General features: G+C 54.5%; 1 protein-coding gene across 1 annotated transcript in view; it reads left to right on the top strand.

The window, feature by feature from the left end:
* The window catches only part of RNF40 (ring finger protein 40), a 37,893-nt gene that overhangs the window by 5,423 nt on the left and 10,848 nt on the right, over positions 1 to 21,622 (top strand). Inside the window, exons 2-6 of the mRNA XM_073546289.1 lie at positions 8,532 to 8,726; positions 10,811 to 10,978; positions 11,121 to 11,262; positions 14,031 to 14,252; positions 14,326 to 14,444. Coding sequence (XP_073402390.1) covers positions 8,595 to 8,726; positions 10,811 to 10,978; positions 11,121 to 11,262; positions 14,031 to 14,252; positions 14,326 to 14,444 — 783 coding nt within the window. The 5' untranslated portion in view covers positions 8,532 to 8,594. The remainder of the gene's footprint in view (positions 1 to 8,531; positions 8,727 to 10,810; positions 10,979 to 11,120; positions 11,263 to 14,030; positions 14,253 to 14,325; positions 14,445 to 21,622) is intronic.

The raw sequence follows: 21,622 nt of genomic DNA, 5'->3' as shown, positions 1-21,622 counted from the left end.
GATGGCCCGGCTGTGACCCCGCCCTAGTGATGGCCCGGCTGTGACCCCGCCCTAGTGATGGCCCGGCTGTGACCCCGCCCTAGTGATGGCCCGGCTGTGACCCCGCCCTAGTGATGGCCCGGCTGTGACCCCGCCCTAGTGATGGCCCGGCTGTGACCCCGCCCTAGTGATGGCCGGCTGTGACCCCGCCCTAGTGATGGCCGGCTGTGACCCCGCCCCCGCACTAGTGATGGCCGGCTGTGACCCCGTCCCCCGCACTAGTGATGGCCGGCTGTGACCCCGTCCCCCGCACTGGTGATGGCCGGCTGTGACCCCGTCCCCCGCACTGGTGATGGCCGGCTGTGACCCCGTCCCCCGCACTAGTGATGGCCGGCTGTGACCCCGTCCCCCGCCCTAGTGATGGCCGGCTGTGACCCCGCCCCCGCACTAGTGATGGCCGGCTGTGACCCGTCCCCCGCACTGGTGATGGCCGGCTGTGACCCCGTCCCCCGCCCTAGTGATGGCCGGCTGTGACCCCGCCCCCGCCCTAGTGATGGCCGGCTGTGACCTCGCCCCCGCACTAGTGATGGCTGGCTGTGACCCCGCCCCCCGCACTAGTGATGGCCGGCTGTGACCCCCGCACTAGTGATGGCCGGCTGTGACCCCGCCCCCCGCGCTAGTGATGGCCTGGCTGTGACCCCGCCCCCCGCGCTAGTGATGGCCTGGCTGTGACCTCGCCCCCCGCACTAGTGATGGCCGGCTGTGACCCCGTCCCCGCACTAGTGATGGCCTGGCTGTGACCCCTCCCCCGGCACTAGTGATGGCCGGCTGTGACCCCGTCCCCCGCACTAGTGATGTCCGGCTGTGACCCCGTCCCCCGCACTAGTGATGGCCGGCTGTGACCCCGTCCCCCGCACTAGTGATGGCCGGCTGTGACCCCGCCCCCCGCACTAGTGATGGCCGGCTGTGACCCCCGCCCTAGTGATGGCCGGCTGTGACCCCGCCCCCCGCCCTAGTGATGGCCGGCTGTGACCCCGCCCCCCGCACTATTGATGGCCGGCTGTGACCCCGCCCCCCGCACTATTGATGGCCGGCTGTGACCCCGCCCCCCGCACTAGTGATGGCCGGCTGTGACCCCCGCACTAGTGATGGCCGGCTGTGACCCCGCCCCCGCCCTAGTGATGGCCGGCTGTGACCCCGCCCCCCGCCCTAGTGATGGCCGGCTGTGACCCCGCCCCCCGCCCTAGTGATGGCCGGCTGTGACCCCGCCCCCCGCCCTAGTGATGGCCGGCTGTGACCCCGCCCCCCGCCCTAGTGATGGCCGGCTGTGACCCCGCCCCCCGCCCTAGTGATGGCCGGCTGTGACCCCGCCCCCCTCGCTAATGATGACTGTCACTGTAGTATTATTATTAGATGGAGAGTTAGGAGTAGTGGTAAAAGTGAGGAATCTCGATGAGCGCCAGACTTAGGGTTTTTATTTTCTAGAAGGTTCTTTCTCTCCATTTTTATTACCTTGTTTCCCGCCAAGTGTAACCCCCGCTGTCCCACACCCCCGCTGTCCCACACCCCCGCTGTCCCACACCCCCGCTGTCCCACACCCCCGCTGTCCCACACCCCCGCTGTCCCACACCCCGCTCTGATCATCGTGGAGATTAGATTGCTGCAGTTGATCCTTTCACCCTAAGGGATCTGTTTCACGACATGTTTGGGATGACAAGACCACACCATTAGGGTAGAATACTGGCTGTATAATAAGGTGACTAGTCACGGACTGATCGGCGTGGTCCGCGGATAGTCAGGTCCAAAACATTAATTGAAAAGTAAAAATGTGTGAGTTTCAAATGATTAATATAGCTGACAAACTAATGGCCTCCTGTGTACTCCCCCACCAGGAGGAGGTCATCAATGTAACGGCCTCCTGTGTACTCCCCCACCAGGAGGAGGTCATCAATGTAACGGCCTCCTGTGTACTCCCCCACCAGGAGGAGGTCATCAATGTAACGGCCTCCTGTGTACTCCCCCACCAGGAGGCGGTCATCAATGTAACGGCCTTCTCCTGTGTACCCCCCCCCCCCACCAGGAGGACGTCATCAATGTAACGACCTCCTGTGTACTCCCCCACCAGGAGGACGTCATCAATGTAACGGCCTCCTGTGTACTCCCCCACCAGGAGGAGGTCATCAATGTAACATCCTTCTCCTGTGTACCCCCCCCCCACCAGGAGGACGTCATCAATGTAACGACCTCCTGTGTACTCCCCCACCAGGAGGACGTCATCAATGTAACGGCCTCCTCCTGTGTACTCCCCCACCAGGAGGACGTCATCAATGTAACGGCCTTCTCCTGTGTACTCCCCCACCAGGAGGACGTCATCAATGTAACGGCCTCCTCCTGTGTACTCCCCCACCAGGAGGACGTCATCAATGTAACGGCCTCCTCCTGTGTACCCCCCACACCAGGAGGACATCATCAATGTAACGGCCTCCTCCTGTGTATCCCCCACACCAGGAGGACGTCATCAATGTAACGGCCTCCTCCTGTGTACCCCCCACACCAGGAGGACGTCATCAATGTAACGGCCTCCTCCTGTGTACCCCCCCACCAGGAGGAGGTCATCAATGTAACGGCCTCCTCCTGTGTACCTCCCCCCACACCAGGAGGACGTCATCAATGTAACGGCCTCCTCCTGTGTACCCCCCCCCCCACCAGGAGGAGGTCATCAATGTAACGGCCTCCTCCTGTGTACCTCCCCCCCACACCAGGAGGACGTCATCAATGTAACGGCCTCCTCCTGTGTACTCCCCCACCAGGAGGACATCATCAATGTAACGGCCTTCTCCTGTGTACTCCCCCACCACCATGAGGATGTCATCAATGTAACGGCCTTCTCCTGTGTACTCCCCCACCACCATGAGGATGTCATCAATGTAACGGCCTCCTCCTGTGTACCCCCCCCACACCAGGAGGAGGTCATCAATGTAACGGCCTCCTCCTGTGTACCTCCCCCCCACACCAGGAGGACGTCATCAATGTAACGGCCTCCTCCTGTGTACTCCCCCACCAGGAGGACATCATCAATGTAACGGCCTTCTCCTGTGTACTCCCCCCACCACCATGAGGATGTCATCAATGTAACGGCCGCCTCCTGTGTACCCCCCCCACCACCAGGAGGACGTCATCAATGTAACAGCCTCCTCCTGTGTACCCCCCCACCACCAGGAGGATGTCATCAATGTAACGGCCTTCTTCTGTGTACCCCCCCCCCACCACCAGGAGGACGTCATCAATGTAACGGCCTTCTTCTGTGTACCCCCCCCCCCCCCACCACCAGGAGGACGTCATCAATGTAACGGCCTTCTCCTGTGTACCCCCACCACCACCAGGAGGACGTCATCATTGTAACGGCCTCCTCCTGTGTACCCCCCCCACCAGGAGGACGTCATCATTGTAACGGCCTTTTCCTGTGTACCCCCCCACCAGGAGGACGTCATCATTGTAACGGCCTTGTCCTCCTGGTGGGGGGGGTACACAGGAAAAGGCCGTTACAATGATGACGTCCTCCTGGTGGGGGGGGTACACAGGAGGTCATCAATGTAACGGCCTCCTCCTGAGTACTCCCCCCCATAGGAGGACGTTAGGGTTACTGGTGGGAAAGGGTTGCTGGTGGGAAAGGGTTAGGGTTGCTGGTGGGAAAGGGTTAGGGTTGCTGGTGGGATAGGGTTAGGGTTGCTGGTGGGATAGGGTTAGGGTTGCTGGTGGGATAGGGTTAGGGTTGCTGGTGGGATAGGGTTAGGGTTACTGGTGGGAAAGGGTTAGGGTTACTGGTGGGTTAGGGTTGCTGGTGGGAAAGGGTTAGGGTTACTGGTGGGTTGGGGTTGCTGGTGGGATAGGGTTAGGGTTGCTGGTGGGATAGGGTTAGGGTTACTGGTGGGTTGGGGTTACTGGTGGGATAGGGTTAGGGTTGCTGGTGGGAAAGGGTTAGGGTTACTGGTGGGTTGGGGTTACTGGTGGGATAGGGTTAGGGTTGCTGGTGGGATAGGGTTAGGGTTACTGGTGGGTTAAGGTTACTGGTGGGAAAGGGTTAGGGTTACTGGTGGGTTAGGGATACTGGTGGGAAAGGTTTAGGGTTACTGGTGGGTTAGGGTTACTGGTGGGTTAGGGATACTGGTGGGAAAGGGTTAGGGTTACTGGTGGGTTAGGGTTACTGGTGGGAAAGTCTTCACTGATGGAAGCTCTGTCCATACATGACTCCAATGTAGCATCGCCTTGGGTTCAGACAGACTCCTGAAGCTGTCCGTGGACGATTGCCCTTTTTAAAGTTCCGGTAGAGAAGAAGTGTTTTCTGACAATAAATGGCATTTAATAGTCAGGTTACCGGCTCATTTATTAACGTCCTAAATAGTAGAAAAAGTGTCAGAATCTTTAGATGGTGCAAAACCAAGTCCTTTACCCAGGAGAGAAATGTGATCATCAGAGATGATGGAACCGCTGGCGGTTCCGGAAGCGTGGCTGAGGTCTGCCTCCTCCGGTGTTCACGCCCCGCACGTCTTCTCGGGTTTTTTTTATGTGCACACGCTGCGGATTCTGCTGCAGTGTACAGTACCTTTACTTTCTCTGGAAAACCAAAACCGCTGTGCGCAGGCTGTAGAGTTTTCCAGGCGGATTTGCTGCAGTTTCTAGTCCGCAGCATGTCACTTCTTTGTGCGGATTCCGCAGCGGTTTTACACCTGCTCCATTGTGGAGATGATAAACCGCAGGCCAATCCGCAGAGAAAGCGCAGGCCAATCCGCAGAGAAAGCGCAGGCCAATCCGCAGAGAAGGCGCAGGCCAATCCGCAGAGAAGGCGCAGGCCAATCCGCAGAGAAGGCGCAGGCCAATCCGCAGAGAAGGCGCAGGCCAATCCGCAGAGAAGGCGCAGGCCAATCCGCAGAGAAGGCGCAGGCCAATCCGCAGAGAAGGCGCAGGCCAATCCGCAGAGAAGGCGCAGGCCAATCCGCAGAGAAGGCGCAGGCCAATCCGCAGAGAAGGCGCAGGCCAATCCGCAGAGAAGGCGCAGGCCAATCCGCAGAGAAGGCGCAGGCCAATCCGCAGAGAAGGCGCAGGCCAATCCGCAGAGAAGGCGCAGGCCAATCCGCAGAGAAAGCGCAGGCCAATCCGCAGAGAAAGCGCAGGCCAATCCGCAGAGAAAGCGCAGGCCAATCCGCAGAGAAAGCGCAGGCCAATCCGCAGAGAAAGCGCAGGCCAGTCTGCAGAGAAAGCGCAGAGAAAGCGCAGGCCAATCCGCAGAGAAAGCGCAGAGAAAGCGCAGGCCAGTCCGCAGAGAAAGCGCAGGCCAATCCGCAGAGAAAGCGCAGGCCAATCCGCAGAGAAAGCGCAGGCCAATCCGCAGAGAAAGCGCAGGCCAATCCGCAGAGAAAGCGCAGGCCAATCCGCAGAGAAAGCGCAGGCCAAGCGCAGGCCAATCCGCAGAGAAAGTGCAGGCCAATCCGCAGAGAAAGCGCAGGCCAATCCGCAGGCCAATCCGCAGAGAAAGCGCAGGCCAATCCGCAGAGAAAGTGCAGGCCAGTCCGCAGAGAAAGCGCAGGCCAATCCGCAGAGAAAGTGCAGGCCAGTCCGCAGAGAAAGCGCAGGCCAGTCCGCAGAGAAAGCGCAGGCCAATCCGCAGAGAAAGCGCAGGCCAATCCGCAGAGAAAGCGCAGGCCAATCCGCAGAGAAAGCGCAGGGCAAGCGCAGGCCAATCCGCAGAGAAAGCGCAGGCCAATCCGCAGGCCAGTCCGCAGAGAAAGCGCAGGCCAGTCCGCAGAGAAAGCGCAGGCCAGTCCGCAGAGAAAGCGCAGGCCAGTCCGCAGAGAAAGCGCAGGCCAGTCCGCAGAGAAAGCGCAGGCCAGTCCGCAGAGAAAGCGCAGGCCAGTCCGCAGCGTGTGCGCACAGCCTTAGTGTTAGGGCTCCTGTTAGGTGTCGGAGCTCTGCTCCAGATAGAAGCCCCTGAAGAGTCAGAGGAGTCATTGAGATCAGTGACGTTAACCCTTCCTGTGTAACGTTTGCCTGTTTGGAACCTCTTTTTAAGGCTAGAGGGCGCCAGTCGTAGATCTTATCCGTCGTATAACGTTGAGTGTCTCTGGTGGATTTTCTCGTTTTCACCTCCATGATCTGATTCTCCAGTTTGGACATGTTCTCCTTTTAAACGATCTTTCAAAGTGTTAAATTCCTCCGAGTTTTGCCAATCTTTCCTTTCTTCATTTGGCGTTGTCGATTCCAGACCCTCATCCTTAATAACGGCTGCAGTGAGCGCTGGGTCAGGAGAGCGTTCCGCTCAGATTGGCGCGGATCACTAAACCTGGCGCTGACCTCCCGGGATCATCTCTTTGGATTCATCCGTCTTCGTTGTGGTTCGAGCCCACCTTAATTCCTTGGCCATGTTCTCGGCTGTATCGTTAGATCTTTCAGGCCGTCTTCTTACAGCTGGTAGCGGATTCATGATCAGACCCAGTCGCTGCTTTATTCAGTCTTTGTGAATAATCATTAATTTCACTGAACCTTGTAGAAACATGAGGACAAAAAGGAGGAATAAGCCACGACAATAAAAAATCATGAAAGGGTTAGGGTTACTGCCTTGTGTATATTCAGGGGATAACACAGTAATGGGGTGCACGACTAAGAAATGCTCACAAGATAAGGAAAGCCAGAAGGGCTGTGAAGTCAGCTCACCACTGTGTGGACTCTTCGTTAGACAGCTGGCACTCAGCTCGGTTCCATTGAAGCAAACATACGTAACCACAGGAGGGAAGGCTCCAGCCAGAGAGGAGCAGCCTAAAAAATAACTTTTCATCCATTATTTCAAACATGGACGGCACAAAGTTGTCACGCAAAAAAACACATTGTTGTCGGATCAGCGCGTCCCAACTCTGCAGTCTTCGTCAAGATCTGTCTACTAGAGCGGCGTTCCCCAACTCCAGTCCTCCAGGCCCACGGCGAGACCATCACTAGTGCGGCGTTCCCCAACTCCAGTCCTCCAGGCCCACGGCGAGGCCATCACTAGTGCGGCGTTCCCCAACTCCAGTCCTCCAGGCCCACGGCGAGGCCATCACTAGTGCGGCGTTCCCCAACTCCAGTCCTCCAGGCCCACAGCGAGACCATCACTAGTGCGGCGTTCCCCAACTCCAGTCCTCCAGGCCCACGGCGAGGCCATCACTAGTGCGGCGTTCCCCAACTCCAGTCCTCCAGGCCCACGGCGAGGCCGTCCCTAGTGCGGCGTTCCCCCAACTCCAGTCCTCCAGGCCCACGGCGAGGCCGTCACTAGAGCGGCGTTCCCCCAACTCCAGTCCTCCAGGCCCACGGCGAGGCCGTCCCTAGTGCGGCGTTCCCCAACTCCAGTCCTCCAGGCCCACGGCGAGGCCATCACTAGTGCGGCGTTCCCCAACTCCAGTCCTCCAGGCCCACGGCGAGGCCATCACTAGTGCGGCGTTCCCCCAACTCCAGTCCTCCAGGCAATTATCACCTGAGCAATACTAAGGGGAATCCTGAGAACAGGACCTGTGGGTGGGCCGGGAGGACTGGAGTTGGGGACCCTGCACTAGATGAAGCACATAATTATACACAAGGATGCTGAGCATGATTGGTCGGACAATGCCCACAATTAGAATATCCTATTATAATACATGCAATATAAAAATTATATGATAAAAGTCACACAAGAAAAAGAATATGGAGACCTGTGACCAGAGAAGCGTAGAAGGTGAACGAATCAGTTATAATATTTAATTAAACCTTGTCTCTTGTGTGAGCCGCGCGGCGCCCCTGTATTCAATGTGGAAATCTGAAAAGATTCCCTTTTTTAAATTAAGCCAATTTTACGCCCCCCCCGCGTGTTTGAACACATAGTGGATATGGGATTTCATAAAACGCTGTAACATCTGTATACAGTACATGGGCGTGGTTATACAGAAAGCTGCCAATCACTGCTGGGGGCGGGGTTATACACAGACAGCAGCCTATCAGTGGAGATGGGCGGACACCTTGATGTTCGGCTGGACGCCGCGGGCTGGACGTTGTGGGCTGGACGCTGCATACATCCGCAGCGTCCAGCCCGCGACGTCCAGCCGAACATCAAGGTGTCCGCCCATCTCCACTGATAGGCTGCTGTCTGTGTATAACCCCTCCCCTAGCAGTGATTGGCAGCTTTCTGTATAACCACGCCCATGTACTGTATACAGACAGCAGCCTATCAGTGCTGGGGGGACAGAGTTATACTACATGGCAGCAGGTCATTCATCGTTTGCTTTGATTTTAACACAACTGCAGCCGATGCTGAGTCCCTGCTGTCTCCTCGCTGTCTCCTCGCTGTCTCCTCGCTGTCTCCTCGCTGTCTCCTCGCTGCCTCCTCGCTGCCTCCTCGCTGCCTCCTCGCTGCCTCCTCGCTGTCTCCTCGCTGCCTTCTCTGTATATTGTGCTGCACTCAGATGACTTCTCCTTGTGATTTCAGGGGGTGTTGGTGGGGTTGTCAAGGATACGACGCGGTGATGTCAGTGATCACCTCTGTTTACTGGTTGTAGATATGACACATCGACCGCGTAGTTACCACCGCATCTGCTGAAGTGACCGCAACCAGGACCAATATGTCCGCCCCCGGTAACAAGAGAGCATCGGGGGACGGAGTGTCCGGCCCCCCGGAGAAGAAGCCCAACCATGACGAGAAGACGCCGACAACGCTGATCGAGCCCATTCGCCTGGGCGGCATCTCCTCTACGGTGAGTGCGTCCCTCTTCCCCGGGTGCGTCCCTCGCCTGTCTTTCTCGGCCGCTCCCTCGCCCCTCCTCCACGGCGCCTATTTTACCCAGCACTCCCCTAGACCTCTGCGCTCCCTCTTTCTCCTCGGAGCCTCCCTCTTCCTCTGTTCCTCTCCTTGTCCCTCCTCCTGTGCGCTCCCTCTCGCCCTTCTTCCTCTGTTCCTCTCCTCCTTGTCCCTCTTCCTCTGCACTCCCTCTCGCCCTTCTTCCTCTGCCTCGCTCCTACCCCTCTTCCCCAGCGCATCCCTCGCCTCTCTTCCTCTGCGCCCCTCCTCCTTTGCCCTCGTGCATCCCCCTTGGCCTCTTTTTTCTCGGCGCATCCTTCATCTTACACCCCTCTTCCCTGGTGCATCCCACACCCGTCTCCCTGCTCCCTGGCGCCCCTCCTCCTTAGCAGCGCACCACCCTCATCCCTCCTCCTCAGTACTCCCTTAGCTCCTCCTCCTCTGCTCTCCCTCTTGCCCCTTCTCTGTGCCCCCCTTCGCCCCAACTTCTTCTCAGCGCCCCCCTCTCCTCGGTGCCCTCTCCTCCTCCTCTCCCCTAGCCCCATCTCCCCAGTATCCTTCTCGCTTGCCCTCCTCCTCTTCGCCCAGCGTCCTTCTCGCCCCTCCCCCTCCCCCTCCTCCTCCTCCTCCTCCTCCTCCTCCTCTCCCCTAGCCCCATCTCCCCAGCAGCCTTCTCGCTTGTCCTCCCCTCTTCCTTGGTGGCCCGTCCTCCTCTTCACCCAGCGTCCTTCTCGCCCCTCCTCCTCTCCCCTAGCCCCATCTCCCCAGCAGCCTTCTCGCTTGTCCTCCCCTCTTCCTTGGTGGCCCGTCCTCCTCTTCGCCCAGCATCCTTCTCGCCCCTCCTCCTCTCCCCTAGCCCCATCTCCCCAGCAGCCTTCTCGCTTGTCCTCCCCTCTTCCTTGGTGGCCGTCCTCCTCTTCGCCCAGCGTCCTTCTCGCCCCTCCTCCTCTCCCCTAGCCCCATCTCCCCAGCAGCCTTCTCGCTTGTCCTCCCCTCTTCCTTGGTGGCCCCGTCCTCCTCTTCGCCCAGCGTCCTTCTCGCCCCTCCTCCTCTCCCCTAGCCCCATCTCCCCAGCAGCCTTCTCGCTTGTCCTCCCCTCTTCCTTGGTGGCCGTCCTCCTCTTCGCCCAGCGTCCTTCTCGCCCCTCCTCCTCTCCCCTAGCCCCATCTCCCCAGCAGCCTTCTCGCTTGCCCTCCCCTCTTCCTTGGTGGCCCCTCCTCCTCTTCGCCCAGCGTCCTTCTCGCCCCTCCTCCTCCTCTCCCCTAGCCCCATCTCCCCAGCAGCCTTCTCGCTTGTCCTCCCCTCTTCCTTGGTGGCCCCTCCTCCTCTTGGCCCAGCGTCCTTCTCGCCCCTCCTCCTCCTCCTCCTCCTCTCCCCTAGCCTCATCTCCCCAGCAGCCTTCTCGCTTGTCCTCCCCTCTTCCTTGGTGGCCCGTCCTCCTCTTCGCCCAGCGTCCTTCTCGCCCCTCCTCCTCTCCCCTAGCCCCATCTCCCCAGCAGCCTTCTCGCTTGTCCTCCCCTCTTCCTTGGTGGCCCGTCCTCCTCTTCGCCCAGCGTCCTTCTCGCCCCTCCTCCTCCTCCTCTCCCCTAGCCCCATCTCCCCAGCAGCCTTCTCGCTTGTCCTCCCCTCTTCCTTGGTGGCCCGTCCTCCTCTTCGCCCAGCGTCCTTCTCGCCCCTCCTCCTCCTCCTCTCCCCTAGCCCCATCTCCCCAGCAGCCTTCTCGCTTGTCCTCCCCTCTTCCTTGGTGGCCCGTCCTCCTCTTCGCCCAGCGTCCTTCTTGCCCCTCCTCCTCCTCTCCCCTAGCCCCATCTCCCCAGCAGCCTTCTCGCTTGTCCTCCCCTCTTCCTTGGTGGCCCCTCCTCCTCTTCGCCCAGCGTCCTTCTCGCCCCTCCTCCTCCTCCTCTCCCCTAGCCCCATCTCCCCAGCAGCCTTCTCGCTTGTCCTCCCCTCTTCCTTGGTGGCCCCTCCTCCTCTTGGCCCAGCGTCCTTCTCGCCCCTCCCCCCGGCGGCCGCCCTTTCACTGATGACTTCTGCTCTCAGGAGGAGATGGACATGAAGGTCTTACAATTTAAGAACAAGAAGCTGGCGGAGCGTCTGGAGCAGCGTCAGGGGGTGGAGGACGAGCTCCGCGAGAAGATAGAGAAGTTGGAGAAGCGACAGGCCACAGATGACGCCACGCTGCTAATTGTCAACCGCTACTGGAGCCAGGTGAGCGAAGACCACGGGAGAGGGTGGAAATGAGGGGGCTCGGCAGCTAGAAGATTGGGGGGGCAAGGGACAGTCATGGGAGGTTTGGCAGGACAGTAAGGGGCTGGCTCCGTGCTCTGCTGATTCTCACGCCTCTTTCCAGCTGGATGAGAACGTACAGCTGCTGCTAAAGCGCTACGACTCCGATCCCGGCGCTGCGGTGGAGGCGCCACCGGAGAAAGCCGAGAATCCCACCGAACTGGAGGCTGCAGAGGAGCCGCTCACAGAGACGTCCGACTGCAAAGGTACCGGGGTGCGACTGCTAATGTCTGATTACTCCGGGGAGAGTCCTGTCACACCCCTCAGGACCAGGACTCGCCGCTCCCTACAGCCAGTGTTTAACACGGCGCCAAACATGTCAGAGGGCAAAGTGCAGCGGAGTCAGAAGCGTCCAGTCAAATTCTCCAATCCTTCTGCAGACAGTAGCTGGTGACCGCCTGTCGCCTCGGTCATCGGTAGCTGGTGACCGCCTGTCGCCTCGGTCATCGGTAGCTGGTGACCGCCTGTCGCCTCGGCCATCGGTAGCAGACGGATGAAGTGAGGTCAGGGCTCCGGGGCCGGATCATCACCCCAGGTCTTCTGTGTATGAGGCTTGTGCGGATCTCTCCATGTGATCCCAGGCAGGTGGATGAAGTAAGGTCAGGGCTCCGGGGCCGGATCATCACCCCCAGGTCTTCTGTGTATGAGGCTTGTGCGGATCTCTCCATGTGATCCCAGGCAGGTGGATGAAGTGAGGTCAGGGCTCCGGGGCCGGATCATCACCCCCAGGACTTCTGTGTATGAGGCTTGTGCGGATCTCTCCATGTGATCCCAGGCAGGTGGATGAAGTAAGGTCAGGGCTCCGGGGCCGGATCATCACCCCCAGGTCTTCTGTGTATGAGGCTTGTGCGGATCTCTCCATGTGATCCCAGGCAGGTGGATGAAGTGAGGTCAGGGCTCCGGGGCCGGATCATCACCCCCAGGTCTTCTGTGTATGAGGCTTGTGCGGATCTCTCCATGTGATCCCAGGCAGGTGGATGAAGTAAGGTCAGGGCTCCGGGGCCGGATCATCACCCCCAGGTCTTCTGTGTATGAGGCTTGTGCGGATCTCTCCATGTGATCCCAGGCAGGTGGATGAAGTGAGGTCAGGGCTCCGGGGCCGGATCATCACCCCCAGGTCTTCTGTGTATGAGGCTTGTGCGGATCTCTCCATGTGATCCCAGGCAGACGGATGAAGTGAGGTCAGGGCTCCGGGGCCGGATCATCACCCCCAGGACTTCTGTGTATGAGGCTTGTGCGGATCTCTCCATGTGATCCCAGGCAGGTGGATGAAGTAAGGTCAGGGCTCCGGGGCCGGATCATCACCCCCAGGTCTTCTGTGTATGAGGCTTGTGCGGATCTCTCCATGTGATCCCAGGCAGGTGGATGAAGTGAGGTCAGGGCTCCGGGGCCGGATCATCACCCCCAGGTCTTCTGTGTATGAGGCTTGTAGGGATCTCTCCATGTGATCCCAGGCAGACGGATGAAGTGAGGTCAGGGCTCCGGGGCCGGATCATCACCCCCAGGACTCCTCATTGTTACTAACATCCGCTGGACTTTGGGGGTCGTTGATGTAGAAGGAAAAATAAGTTAAGAAATTATATGTCACCCGTTTTACATTTACTGTGAATCCGAGATGCTGGACCTTCCCCAGCTTTGGCCCCTGAGGGCCCCCACTATTCTTTTTCATCACACATATTACATGTAGGCGACAGGTGGTCACCTGATACTGATGATGGAGGCGACGGGCGGTCACCAGATACTGATGATGGAGGGGACGGGCGGTCACCAGATACTGATGATGGAGGCGACGGGCGGTCACCAGATACTGATGATGGAGGCGACGGGCGGTCACCAGATACTGATGATGGAGGCGACGGGCGGTCACCAGATACTGATGATGGAGGCGACGGGCGGTCACCAGATACTGATGATGGAGGCGACGGGCGGTCACCAGATACTGATGATGGAGGCGACGGGCGGTCACCAGATACTGATGATGGAGGCGACGGGCGGTCACCAGATACTGATGATGGAGGCGACGGGCGGTCACCAGATACTGATGATGGAGGCGACGGGCGGTCACCAGATACTGATGATGGAGGCGACGGGCGGTCACCAGATACTGATGATGGAGGCGACGGGCGGTCACCAGATACGATGGAGGGGATGGGCGGTCACCAGATACTGATGATGGAGGGGACGGGCGGTCACCAGATACTGACGATGGAGGCGACGGGCATTTACCAGATACTGACGATGGAGGCGACGGGCATTTACCAGATACTGACGATGGAGGCGACGGGCATTTACCAGATACTGACGATGGAGGCGACGGGCATTTACCAGATACTGACGATGGAGGCGACGGGCGGTCACCAGATACTGACGATGGAGGCGACGGGCATTTACCAGATACGATGGAGGGGACGGGCGGTCACCAGATACTGATGATGGAGGGGACGGGCGGTCACCAGATACTGACGATGGAGGCGATGGGCATTTACCAGATACTGATGATGGAGGGGACGGGCGGTCACCAGATACTGATGATGGAGGGGACGGGCGGTCACCAGATACTGATGATGGAGGGGACGGGCGGTCACCAGATACTGACGATGGAGGTGACGGGCGGTCACCAGATACTGACGATGGAGGGGACGGGCGGTCACCAGATACTGACGATGGAGGCGGGGGTCGGTGACTTTGCATCTTGGGCATTGATACATATAGGCCATTAACCCTTATGTTACCAGGAGCTTCTTCCTCTGCAGCATTTAATTCCTCACCTCCCTTAGACTTCTGGGCCGTGCGGTAGGTTGAGTTTCTGTTGGGGGTTGTAGTCCTTTCTCTGAGGCCGTAGCACTGGATAATGGAAGGTGTTGTGTGCTTTGGACTGTCGGCAGGTGGCAGCCATTGTGTATCTGCTGTGTGTTGTATCGGGGGTCCTGTCGCAGCATCCATGGATCTCACCACTGCTCTTCGATGTCTGCAGAGTCCTCAGCCCCCCCAGCAGCTCCTCCAACGCAGACCTCCCCCGGCGTTCTTCCAGAATCCTCTCTGACCTTCCTGGCCACCCTCGCGTGCAGCACCCCGGAGGAGATGGAGCTGCAGCTGCAGGATCGCATGGAGTTCAGTAAGCGAGCAGTGTCCTGCGTCCTCGAGACCTCCAGCAAGCTGCACGGACGGATGCAGAAGCTGTGCGAGTGTAGTGCTGGTAAGTGACCCCGAGTCCTGGCGCAGCGCAGAGAGCATGATGGGATGTCAACCGCGTATTCTGTGCCCCCCAGACGCTGATCGGGTGGAGGAGACGCATCGAGCGCAGAACAAGGAGGTCTTCACTGAGAACCACAAACTGCAGGACCTGGCGACCGTCCTCCAGGAGAAGCACCACCGCATCTCACTACAGGTGCGGACCCCCAACATCACCACAGCGGGGTCTGATTATAATATTTTATATATGTATATAGTACTGGAGGAGCGCGGTTCATGACACAACAGGGTCTTATCGCCTCTATACAGTTGTGTGAAAAACTGTGTGCCTCAAGATGCTCAAAAGCTAGTCATCGTGCCGCGATCCAAAGTGTGAAGATCTGAGGTCGTGGGTTATAACAAATCCCCCAGGCAGGTTAACGATGCAACTGTTTTTATTCCATACATCCATGATTGTGCAACAAATCCAGGTAGATGGCCGACATACAATGTCCTCGGTCCACAAGTTCCCACCTCAGATCGGTAGATCCACTGGCTCCGTTCCAGGCAATACCCACTGTCTCACAACTTTTGCTTGGCCCACAGCTTTTGGTATCTCCAGCCGGTAGAGTGTGCAGTCACAGCCTATGTTCCTACAGATGATGGATATCCTGACCGTAGCTCATGGACAGGGCTGTGGAGTTGAAGGCCATTTTGGTGGAGTTGGAGTCGGTATAAAATATACCGACTCCTAAAATATATAATAAATTGGGTACAGTAGTTCAATGCAGAATGTGCTGAATATTTTTTCATAGGAATTTGGGAAAGTTATGAAATGTCCTATAAATGTCTGTCCTATTCCTGATCTCGGGTCTAGACTTTTAGCTGAGATGAATCTGTGCTGCAGTTTATGATCATGATAAGTAGTGAAGCTCCTCCTCTACAGATAAGGGGAAAAATAACAAACACACAGGGAAGGAATGCCTACATTCATCTCAGAACTTCTGGAGTGAACAGGAAAGCAGGATTAAGGTAAGTACTTCTTAAAGCTAATCTAAACTCTCAATAAACTGCATAAATCAATAGTCCAGTATTTGTTGTATGCTTGATGTTTTAGTTTGTTTGTCCTCTTAGCTCATAATTGGAGAAATTAGCTGCTGTGATGACTTATACATTATACATAGAATATAAGGGGAAAAACTGTTTTCTAGCATCTCAAATTCAGAAATACAGTAACGGGATCGATGAGGACATCTATATTTGAGTGTTCTGGAATAGGATTCAGCACACACATGCTCCCTCCCCTCTTCATAGACTGTGAAGAAATATGATGTGAAGCATTTAGTGAGCTGTACCCCGAGACAAGCCTGACATTGAAAGTTCAGGCTAAAGCTAACAACATATTTTACAAACTTTATACCGATCATCTGTCCTATTGATTTATGCAGATTGTTTTATTTCTATCCTAAATTATACAGTGCATGATTCCCTAATCTTGCAAGAATTCCAATATACCTTTTTTTTTCACAGGACAAATTTTTTTTAGAGCCGGTGTTACATAATTCTAAAATGTCTAAGAAGCATCTTATGATGTCAGTTGTATTTGAGCATTTCACAATCACTCAAGATAAAAAAACATTTTGTATGTCAGTGTATAAGTGACCCAGATGAAACAAATGCTGTGATGCCAAAATCAGTGCATACTCAGGCAGTGATAAAAATACTCCTACAAGAGCTTCCGAACTACAAAGAGATTTACAGCGCTGCCACCCAGAAGTTTACAAAGCTGTGACTGAGAAAGATCACAGCACTTCCCGCCAAGCAAAGGAGGAGGAAAGAGCGTCTCAGACATCAGCTACTAGATATTTTGTAAGTGACAAAGTTACTGTAACAATGACAGCAGATATGTCTAACAGCTCCTCCAGCTTGTTGTGAAGGACGGTGTACCATTATCACTATTGGCACGACCAGCTTTTACTATTAATGGAGAAATGGCCGCAAACTTGGTGTTTCTCTGGAAAGAGAAAGTATTAGAAAATTAGTGATTGAAGAAGCCCTTAACCAAAAGGAAGATCTTAAAAAGACTCTCAAGAGACGCTTCATGTTTCTTACACTGGATGCCTGCACACGTCACAGAGTGAACGATTTTGCCATCAACGTTCGATGGTTGTGACAACAAAAATTGTTACCAACACGTTGGCAGTAAAAGATCCTAAAGTTCCTCCCAGCAGCCAGTTTCTCCAGGCCTTAGTGGAAAAAGTTCTGCAAGATTACAAACTCGCACAAGAACAGGTTCTTGGTATTGTGACGGACAATGCTTCACACATAAGTACAATGACACTGATGAATGAGAGTCATGAGAAGCTAGAGGAACATTTAGGATTCAGTATGAGATGGAAGGCCACAGTGTTATTCATGTAACTGAGGAACAAACAGATATTACTACAGAAGAACAGAACATTATACTGTAGAAATAGATGATCTTGTTGAAGCTGCTTCACACCTCCTTCCTATCCATCACATGCGCTGTGTTGTGCACACGCTGCAGCTGGCAATAAGAGACAGTCTGCAAGAGGGACATGCTGGAAATCTGATTGGAAAAGTGAGGAAATTGGTTATTGCTGCGAGAACTCCTAAAATTGATTCCATCTTGAAGAGACGTGCTGGGAAAGGGGCAATTGTCGATCAAGCAACTCGGTGGGGCAGCACTTAATTAATGATTGAGCGATTGCTTGAGCTGAAACCCTTCCCTGTAGATATGGCGAACCCTCAGGTAACACTACATGAAGGTCAATGGACACAGGTGGCTGAATTGAAGGAATTGCTTCATCACCCATTTACCGGTGACTAAAAAATTACAAGCTGAGGATTTAACTCCTGGTGTTTTTATAAAGGAGTGGAAAACTTGTTATTTGCCTGTCCCAGAGAGGAGGCAGCTGTTTATGTGGACCCGAGTCATCGGATATTGCTGGATGATCAACAGCTTACTAAAGGAGAAGAAGCTCTGACTGAGGTAGCAGTTAGGATGAGAGGCCTACAGGACGGCCGAGAGCAAGAGGACTCTGGTCCTGCCAGTGCTGCTGCTGCTGTCTCTTCATCCTCATCAGATGAGGAGTTTGATTTCGAAAAGTATTTGGACGACATGGAGCCGGCAAAGCGTTGCCTCAAGGAACAAGATTCCACTCCCATAGAAAACAGTGACCAGATTTCACCAAAATTTTTCACTTGCTTTCAAAGGAGTAGAAGAGTTCAACCGTTCATCAACACTGACTGTGCACGAGGCAATTCCTTCACACCCTGAGATTGTTCGAGATGTTCCCATGTGGTTACGGCTTTACCACCAACACACATTACTGTAGAGAGGTTGTTCTCTGGCCTTAGAATAATGAGGTCAGATGTGAGGTCCTCTGAGGGAGGATCTGATGGAGGTGATTCTATTTCTCAGGACACATTCATACACTGCACACACGCTACTCAGGACGGTTTTTGATGAAAATGGCTTTTCCCCCCTCTTACTGTAGAGTGTATAATTGTAAGTATGAAAAAGTTCTTTGTTCTGAAGTTGTGTTCTAATAAATATATTTATGTTCTTTCTAAATGGCTTGGTTATTGCATCATAATAATGATTGAAAGCCTGATGTTATCATTTTACTGCAGGAAATGTATCACTTAAACATGAGCCCTGTATGAGGGAGTCTGTGCCATGGAAATGGAGGAGTCGGAGGCTACCATCTCCACAGCCCTGCTCATGGGTACCCCTCCAGCCAACAATCAGTCTGCAAAACTCCATAGATCATCCATCCATCCAGCCCAGCTGGGATCCTCTCCCTTCGAAGTCACTCCAACACTGCCTGATTGTTGCCTCTGTGTCTTTTTCTCCCTCCCCATTAAAGGGGTTGTCCGGGCTTTTCACATAATCTCACTACATATCTGGGCTGCAGAATGCTGACAATAAGTAATTTACTTTCTGTCACTAGTTTGCACGGTTTTCTAGATATTCTAAACAGAACGTCCAAGGGGGGGGTGTTCTGGCATTGAAATGAGAACTGGTCGTTTCCTCCTACTCTACTCCAAACCTGCCCTCTATAGCAACAACCCCACCCTCCATAGCTACAGACCCTCCCCCTCCACATGAAGAAGCCCTCCTCACACAGTAACAAATCCTCCCCCTCTAGCAGCCTCAGTGCAGAGAGCAGCTGCTCCTCCCCCAGACACACGCTGAACAGTGATCTATGGAAAGTGAAACTAGTGAGGAGAGAAAACCGTCCTGTATTCTGGGCCACTCCATGATTACAATACATAACTCATTATCAGTAATTCCTACCCTCACTGCAGAGAGCAGACCACCCAGCTGCTCCTCCCCCAGACACACACTGAACAGTGATCTATGGAAAGTGAAACTAGTGAGGAGGGAAAACCGTCCTGTATTCTGGGCCACTCCATGATTACAATACATAACTCATTATCAGTAATTCCTTCCCTCACTGCAGAGAGCAGCTGCTCCTCCCCCAGACACACACTGAACAGTGATCTATGGAAAGTGAAACTAGTGAGGAGGGAAATTCGTGCAAAACTAGAAAACCCTGCAAACTAGTGACAGAAAGTAAATTACTTATTGTCATAATTCTGTAGCCCAGATATGTACTGAGATTATGTGAAAAGCCCGGCAACCCCTTTAAACATTTTCCTTTAGCTCATAGAACAAAGCGTATTCCATCACCTGGGACTGATGTGAGACCCCCTGTGGTGACGGCGCCCCTGCGTCTACTCTCTCCCTCCACACAATGGGCCTAGTCTGGGAGAGCAATGGATTCATAGGATGATTGCTTTACATTTACCTTTAGCAATCTCCTGTCTGGCCTTAAGGGGGTTTTACACATAGCGATATCGCTAGCAACATCACAAAAGCATCACCGATTTAGTGACGCAGCAGCGATATTGCTAGCGATATCGCTATGTGTGATACTTACGACCCGCTCCCCTGTTGTCTGTCGCTGATCGCGCAGCTCCACTTCTCGTTGGGAGCTTCCTGCTGGCGCTGACAAGCGTTGTGTGGACGCGGGTGGAGGACGTCATCATCGCCACGTCTGACAGGTGAGTATCGTCCGCTGTATCGCTGCTGCATCGCTGTGAGATCTGCCTGTGTGGCAGCTCACTAGTGACCATTTAGCAATGTACCAGCGATCCTGACCGGGTCGTATCGTGGTCGGGATCGCTGGTGCATCACAAAGTGTAACGGGGCCTTTACTGTCCCTGAATGGAAACATGGATTCCTGAGGATGGACTGACGAGCAAGAAAATCACTAATAAAACACCAGAGTATCGAGGCACCCGATGCGCTGTGCTGGAAACGTGTCTCTTGCATAATGCTGTGGACTCCGCTCTACGACCATCGTCCGCTCGTCCTAGAGGGATGTTTATGAGACTTTGTTCCATCCTGATCCAGGCCTTCTCCATTCCATCCCTGCACCAGTCCAGAGCTCTAATCTGAAGTCAGGCAAGGCAATACCCCCAGAGGACTTGGGAGGATGCAGTGTGCTCCTTACCGGAACAGATAGACTTCATCCGAGCCGTGGCAAGATCTGTAAAGACGGACGAGGGGTCAGCAGTCGGGATAACAGGCAGGATCCGAGGCAGAATGTGCATTTTACCGATCACTCTTCTGCCGAACCGTGTAAAGGCATTTCTCGTCCATCTTCAGCAATTTAGGGAAATTAAGGGAATAATGTCGTGTCACTTGGTGGTAATATCCCCAGATACTTTATCACTGTCACTTAAAGCTAAAAGCTGCTTTTAGGGGGGGGGTGCCACTATAGACTGAGAGTTATTCATGTTCAGGGCTTCTGATTTGGCACAATTGATTTTAACATTGGAGCGGTCGTTCTATGTGCTGCACTCCGCCATTAGAGTAGGCCAAGATTTGGCTGGTTTGTTAATGGAAAAAACCCATCAATTTTACCTGAAGAACCCCGAACACAAGGAGCCTCAATAGTGTCATTAGACCGGCTTTTCCCCAGAAATGGTTCTAGTGTAGGAATGAAGATCGGAGGAGATAATGGACCTCCCTGACGCCTACCACTGCGTATAACAAGCTCTTGGAGACTACCCCATTCACTTTCACATTGGCTTTGGGTATAATACTGATATCCAGCGTAACATGTTGGATTTTAGGACTAGTCTCATTCACAAAATCCCAGTTCACTCTATCGGATGCCTTCTCCGCCTCGGTGGACAGTAGCATAAGAGGGTGACCTTTAATTCTGACTCTATGTATTGGGCTCAATGCCTTGGCTGTGTTGTCCCTGGCTTCTCTCCCCTCATGAACCCTGCCTGATCTGGGTGGATAATCCCTGTGGAGACTATCTGGATGCAAGCATTTTCGCAAACAGCTTAGTACCCTCGTTGAGCAGGGCTATAGGCCTATAACATGCACTTTGTGCGGGGTCTTTCTCCCCCTTAGGTATCACTGATATGTGGGCTCGCGGGGAGTCTCCTGGGAGAGCAGAGCCTTTAGATCTCTCGTTAAGGCTAGTGATCAGATGAGGAGAGAGAGATCCCAAGAACCACGTATAATAGGCCATTGTCCATCCTTCTGGGCCCGGGGCCTTTCCTGACTTGTTTTTTTTACAGCGGCACGCAGTTCTCTATAGTAAAGGGCAACTCTAAGGAAGCGCTGTCAGTGGCGGACAGGGAGGGAAGGCCAGACTCTGCTATGTATGTCTGGATGCGCCATTTGAAGTTTAGCATTTTGTGTGGCGGGGTTAGTCGAGTCTACAGAGAAGCGTAGAAGGTTGTAAGCATATCCACAATGTCGGGCAGCAGGTGTTTGCGTAGTTGTGTTCGATTGTTGGGTGGGATATAGGTGTTGGCTCTCTGTGTCCTCCGAGCTCTGGCTAAAAACTTCCCACTTTTGTTTCCATATTCATAATAATGACGGCATCCGGGGAGATCGGCTTTTGCTTTATGTATGAGTAGGGGGCGTAACGATTCACGTTTTATTATTAATGTGTTGTGAGTTCATTTTCCCCTTCACCTTTGATGTCTGATGAACTCCCTCTGCTGGTGAAGAGAGGTAGTGAAATTGATTGGGATGGGAAGAACCTGTTATCTGAACAGGCAGAGTGTGATTGGACAGCTGGAATTTCTGAGTGGATATAAGGCAGCCGACGCCCTGCAGGGTTTACTGGTGATCCTTTCTGCTCTGAGCTCTGGCTTTGCTCTGCTATTGTTCCATGAGATTTTGTCTGGTTTCCTTGGTGTTTGTATTCAGCCAGTCCTGGTTGGGACTGGCTGAATTCCATTTTTGTCTCTGATCAGTTGATCTCTTTGCTCTGTTTTCAGAATATACCTGAGTGCTGATATAGTGATTTTGAAGTCTAGCGACTTCAGGGCCTT

Source organism: Dendrobates tinctorius, unplaced genomic scaffold (assembly GCF_039654945.1).
Source record: "Dendrobates tinctorius isolate UK_male_01 unplaced genomic scaffold, ASM3965494v1 ptg000146l, whole genome shotgun sequence".
Taxonomy (NCBI): Eukaryota; Metazoa; Chordata; class Amphibia; order Anura; family Dendrobatidae; genus Dendrobates; species Dendrobates tinctorius.
This window is presented reverse-complemented; position numbering and strand designations above follow the sequence as displayed.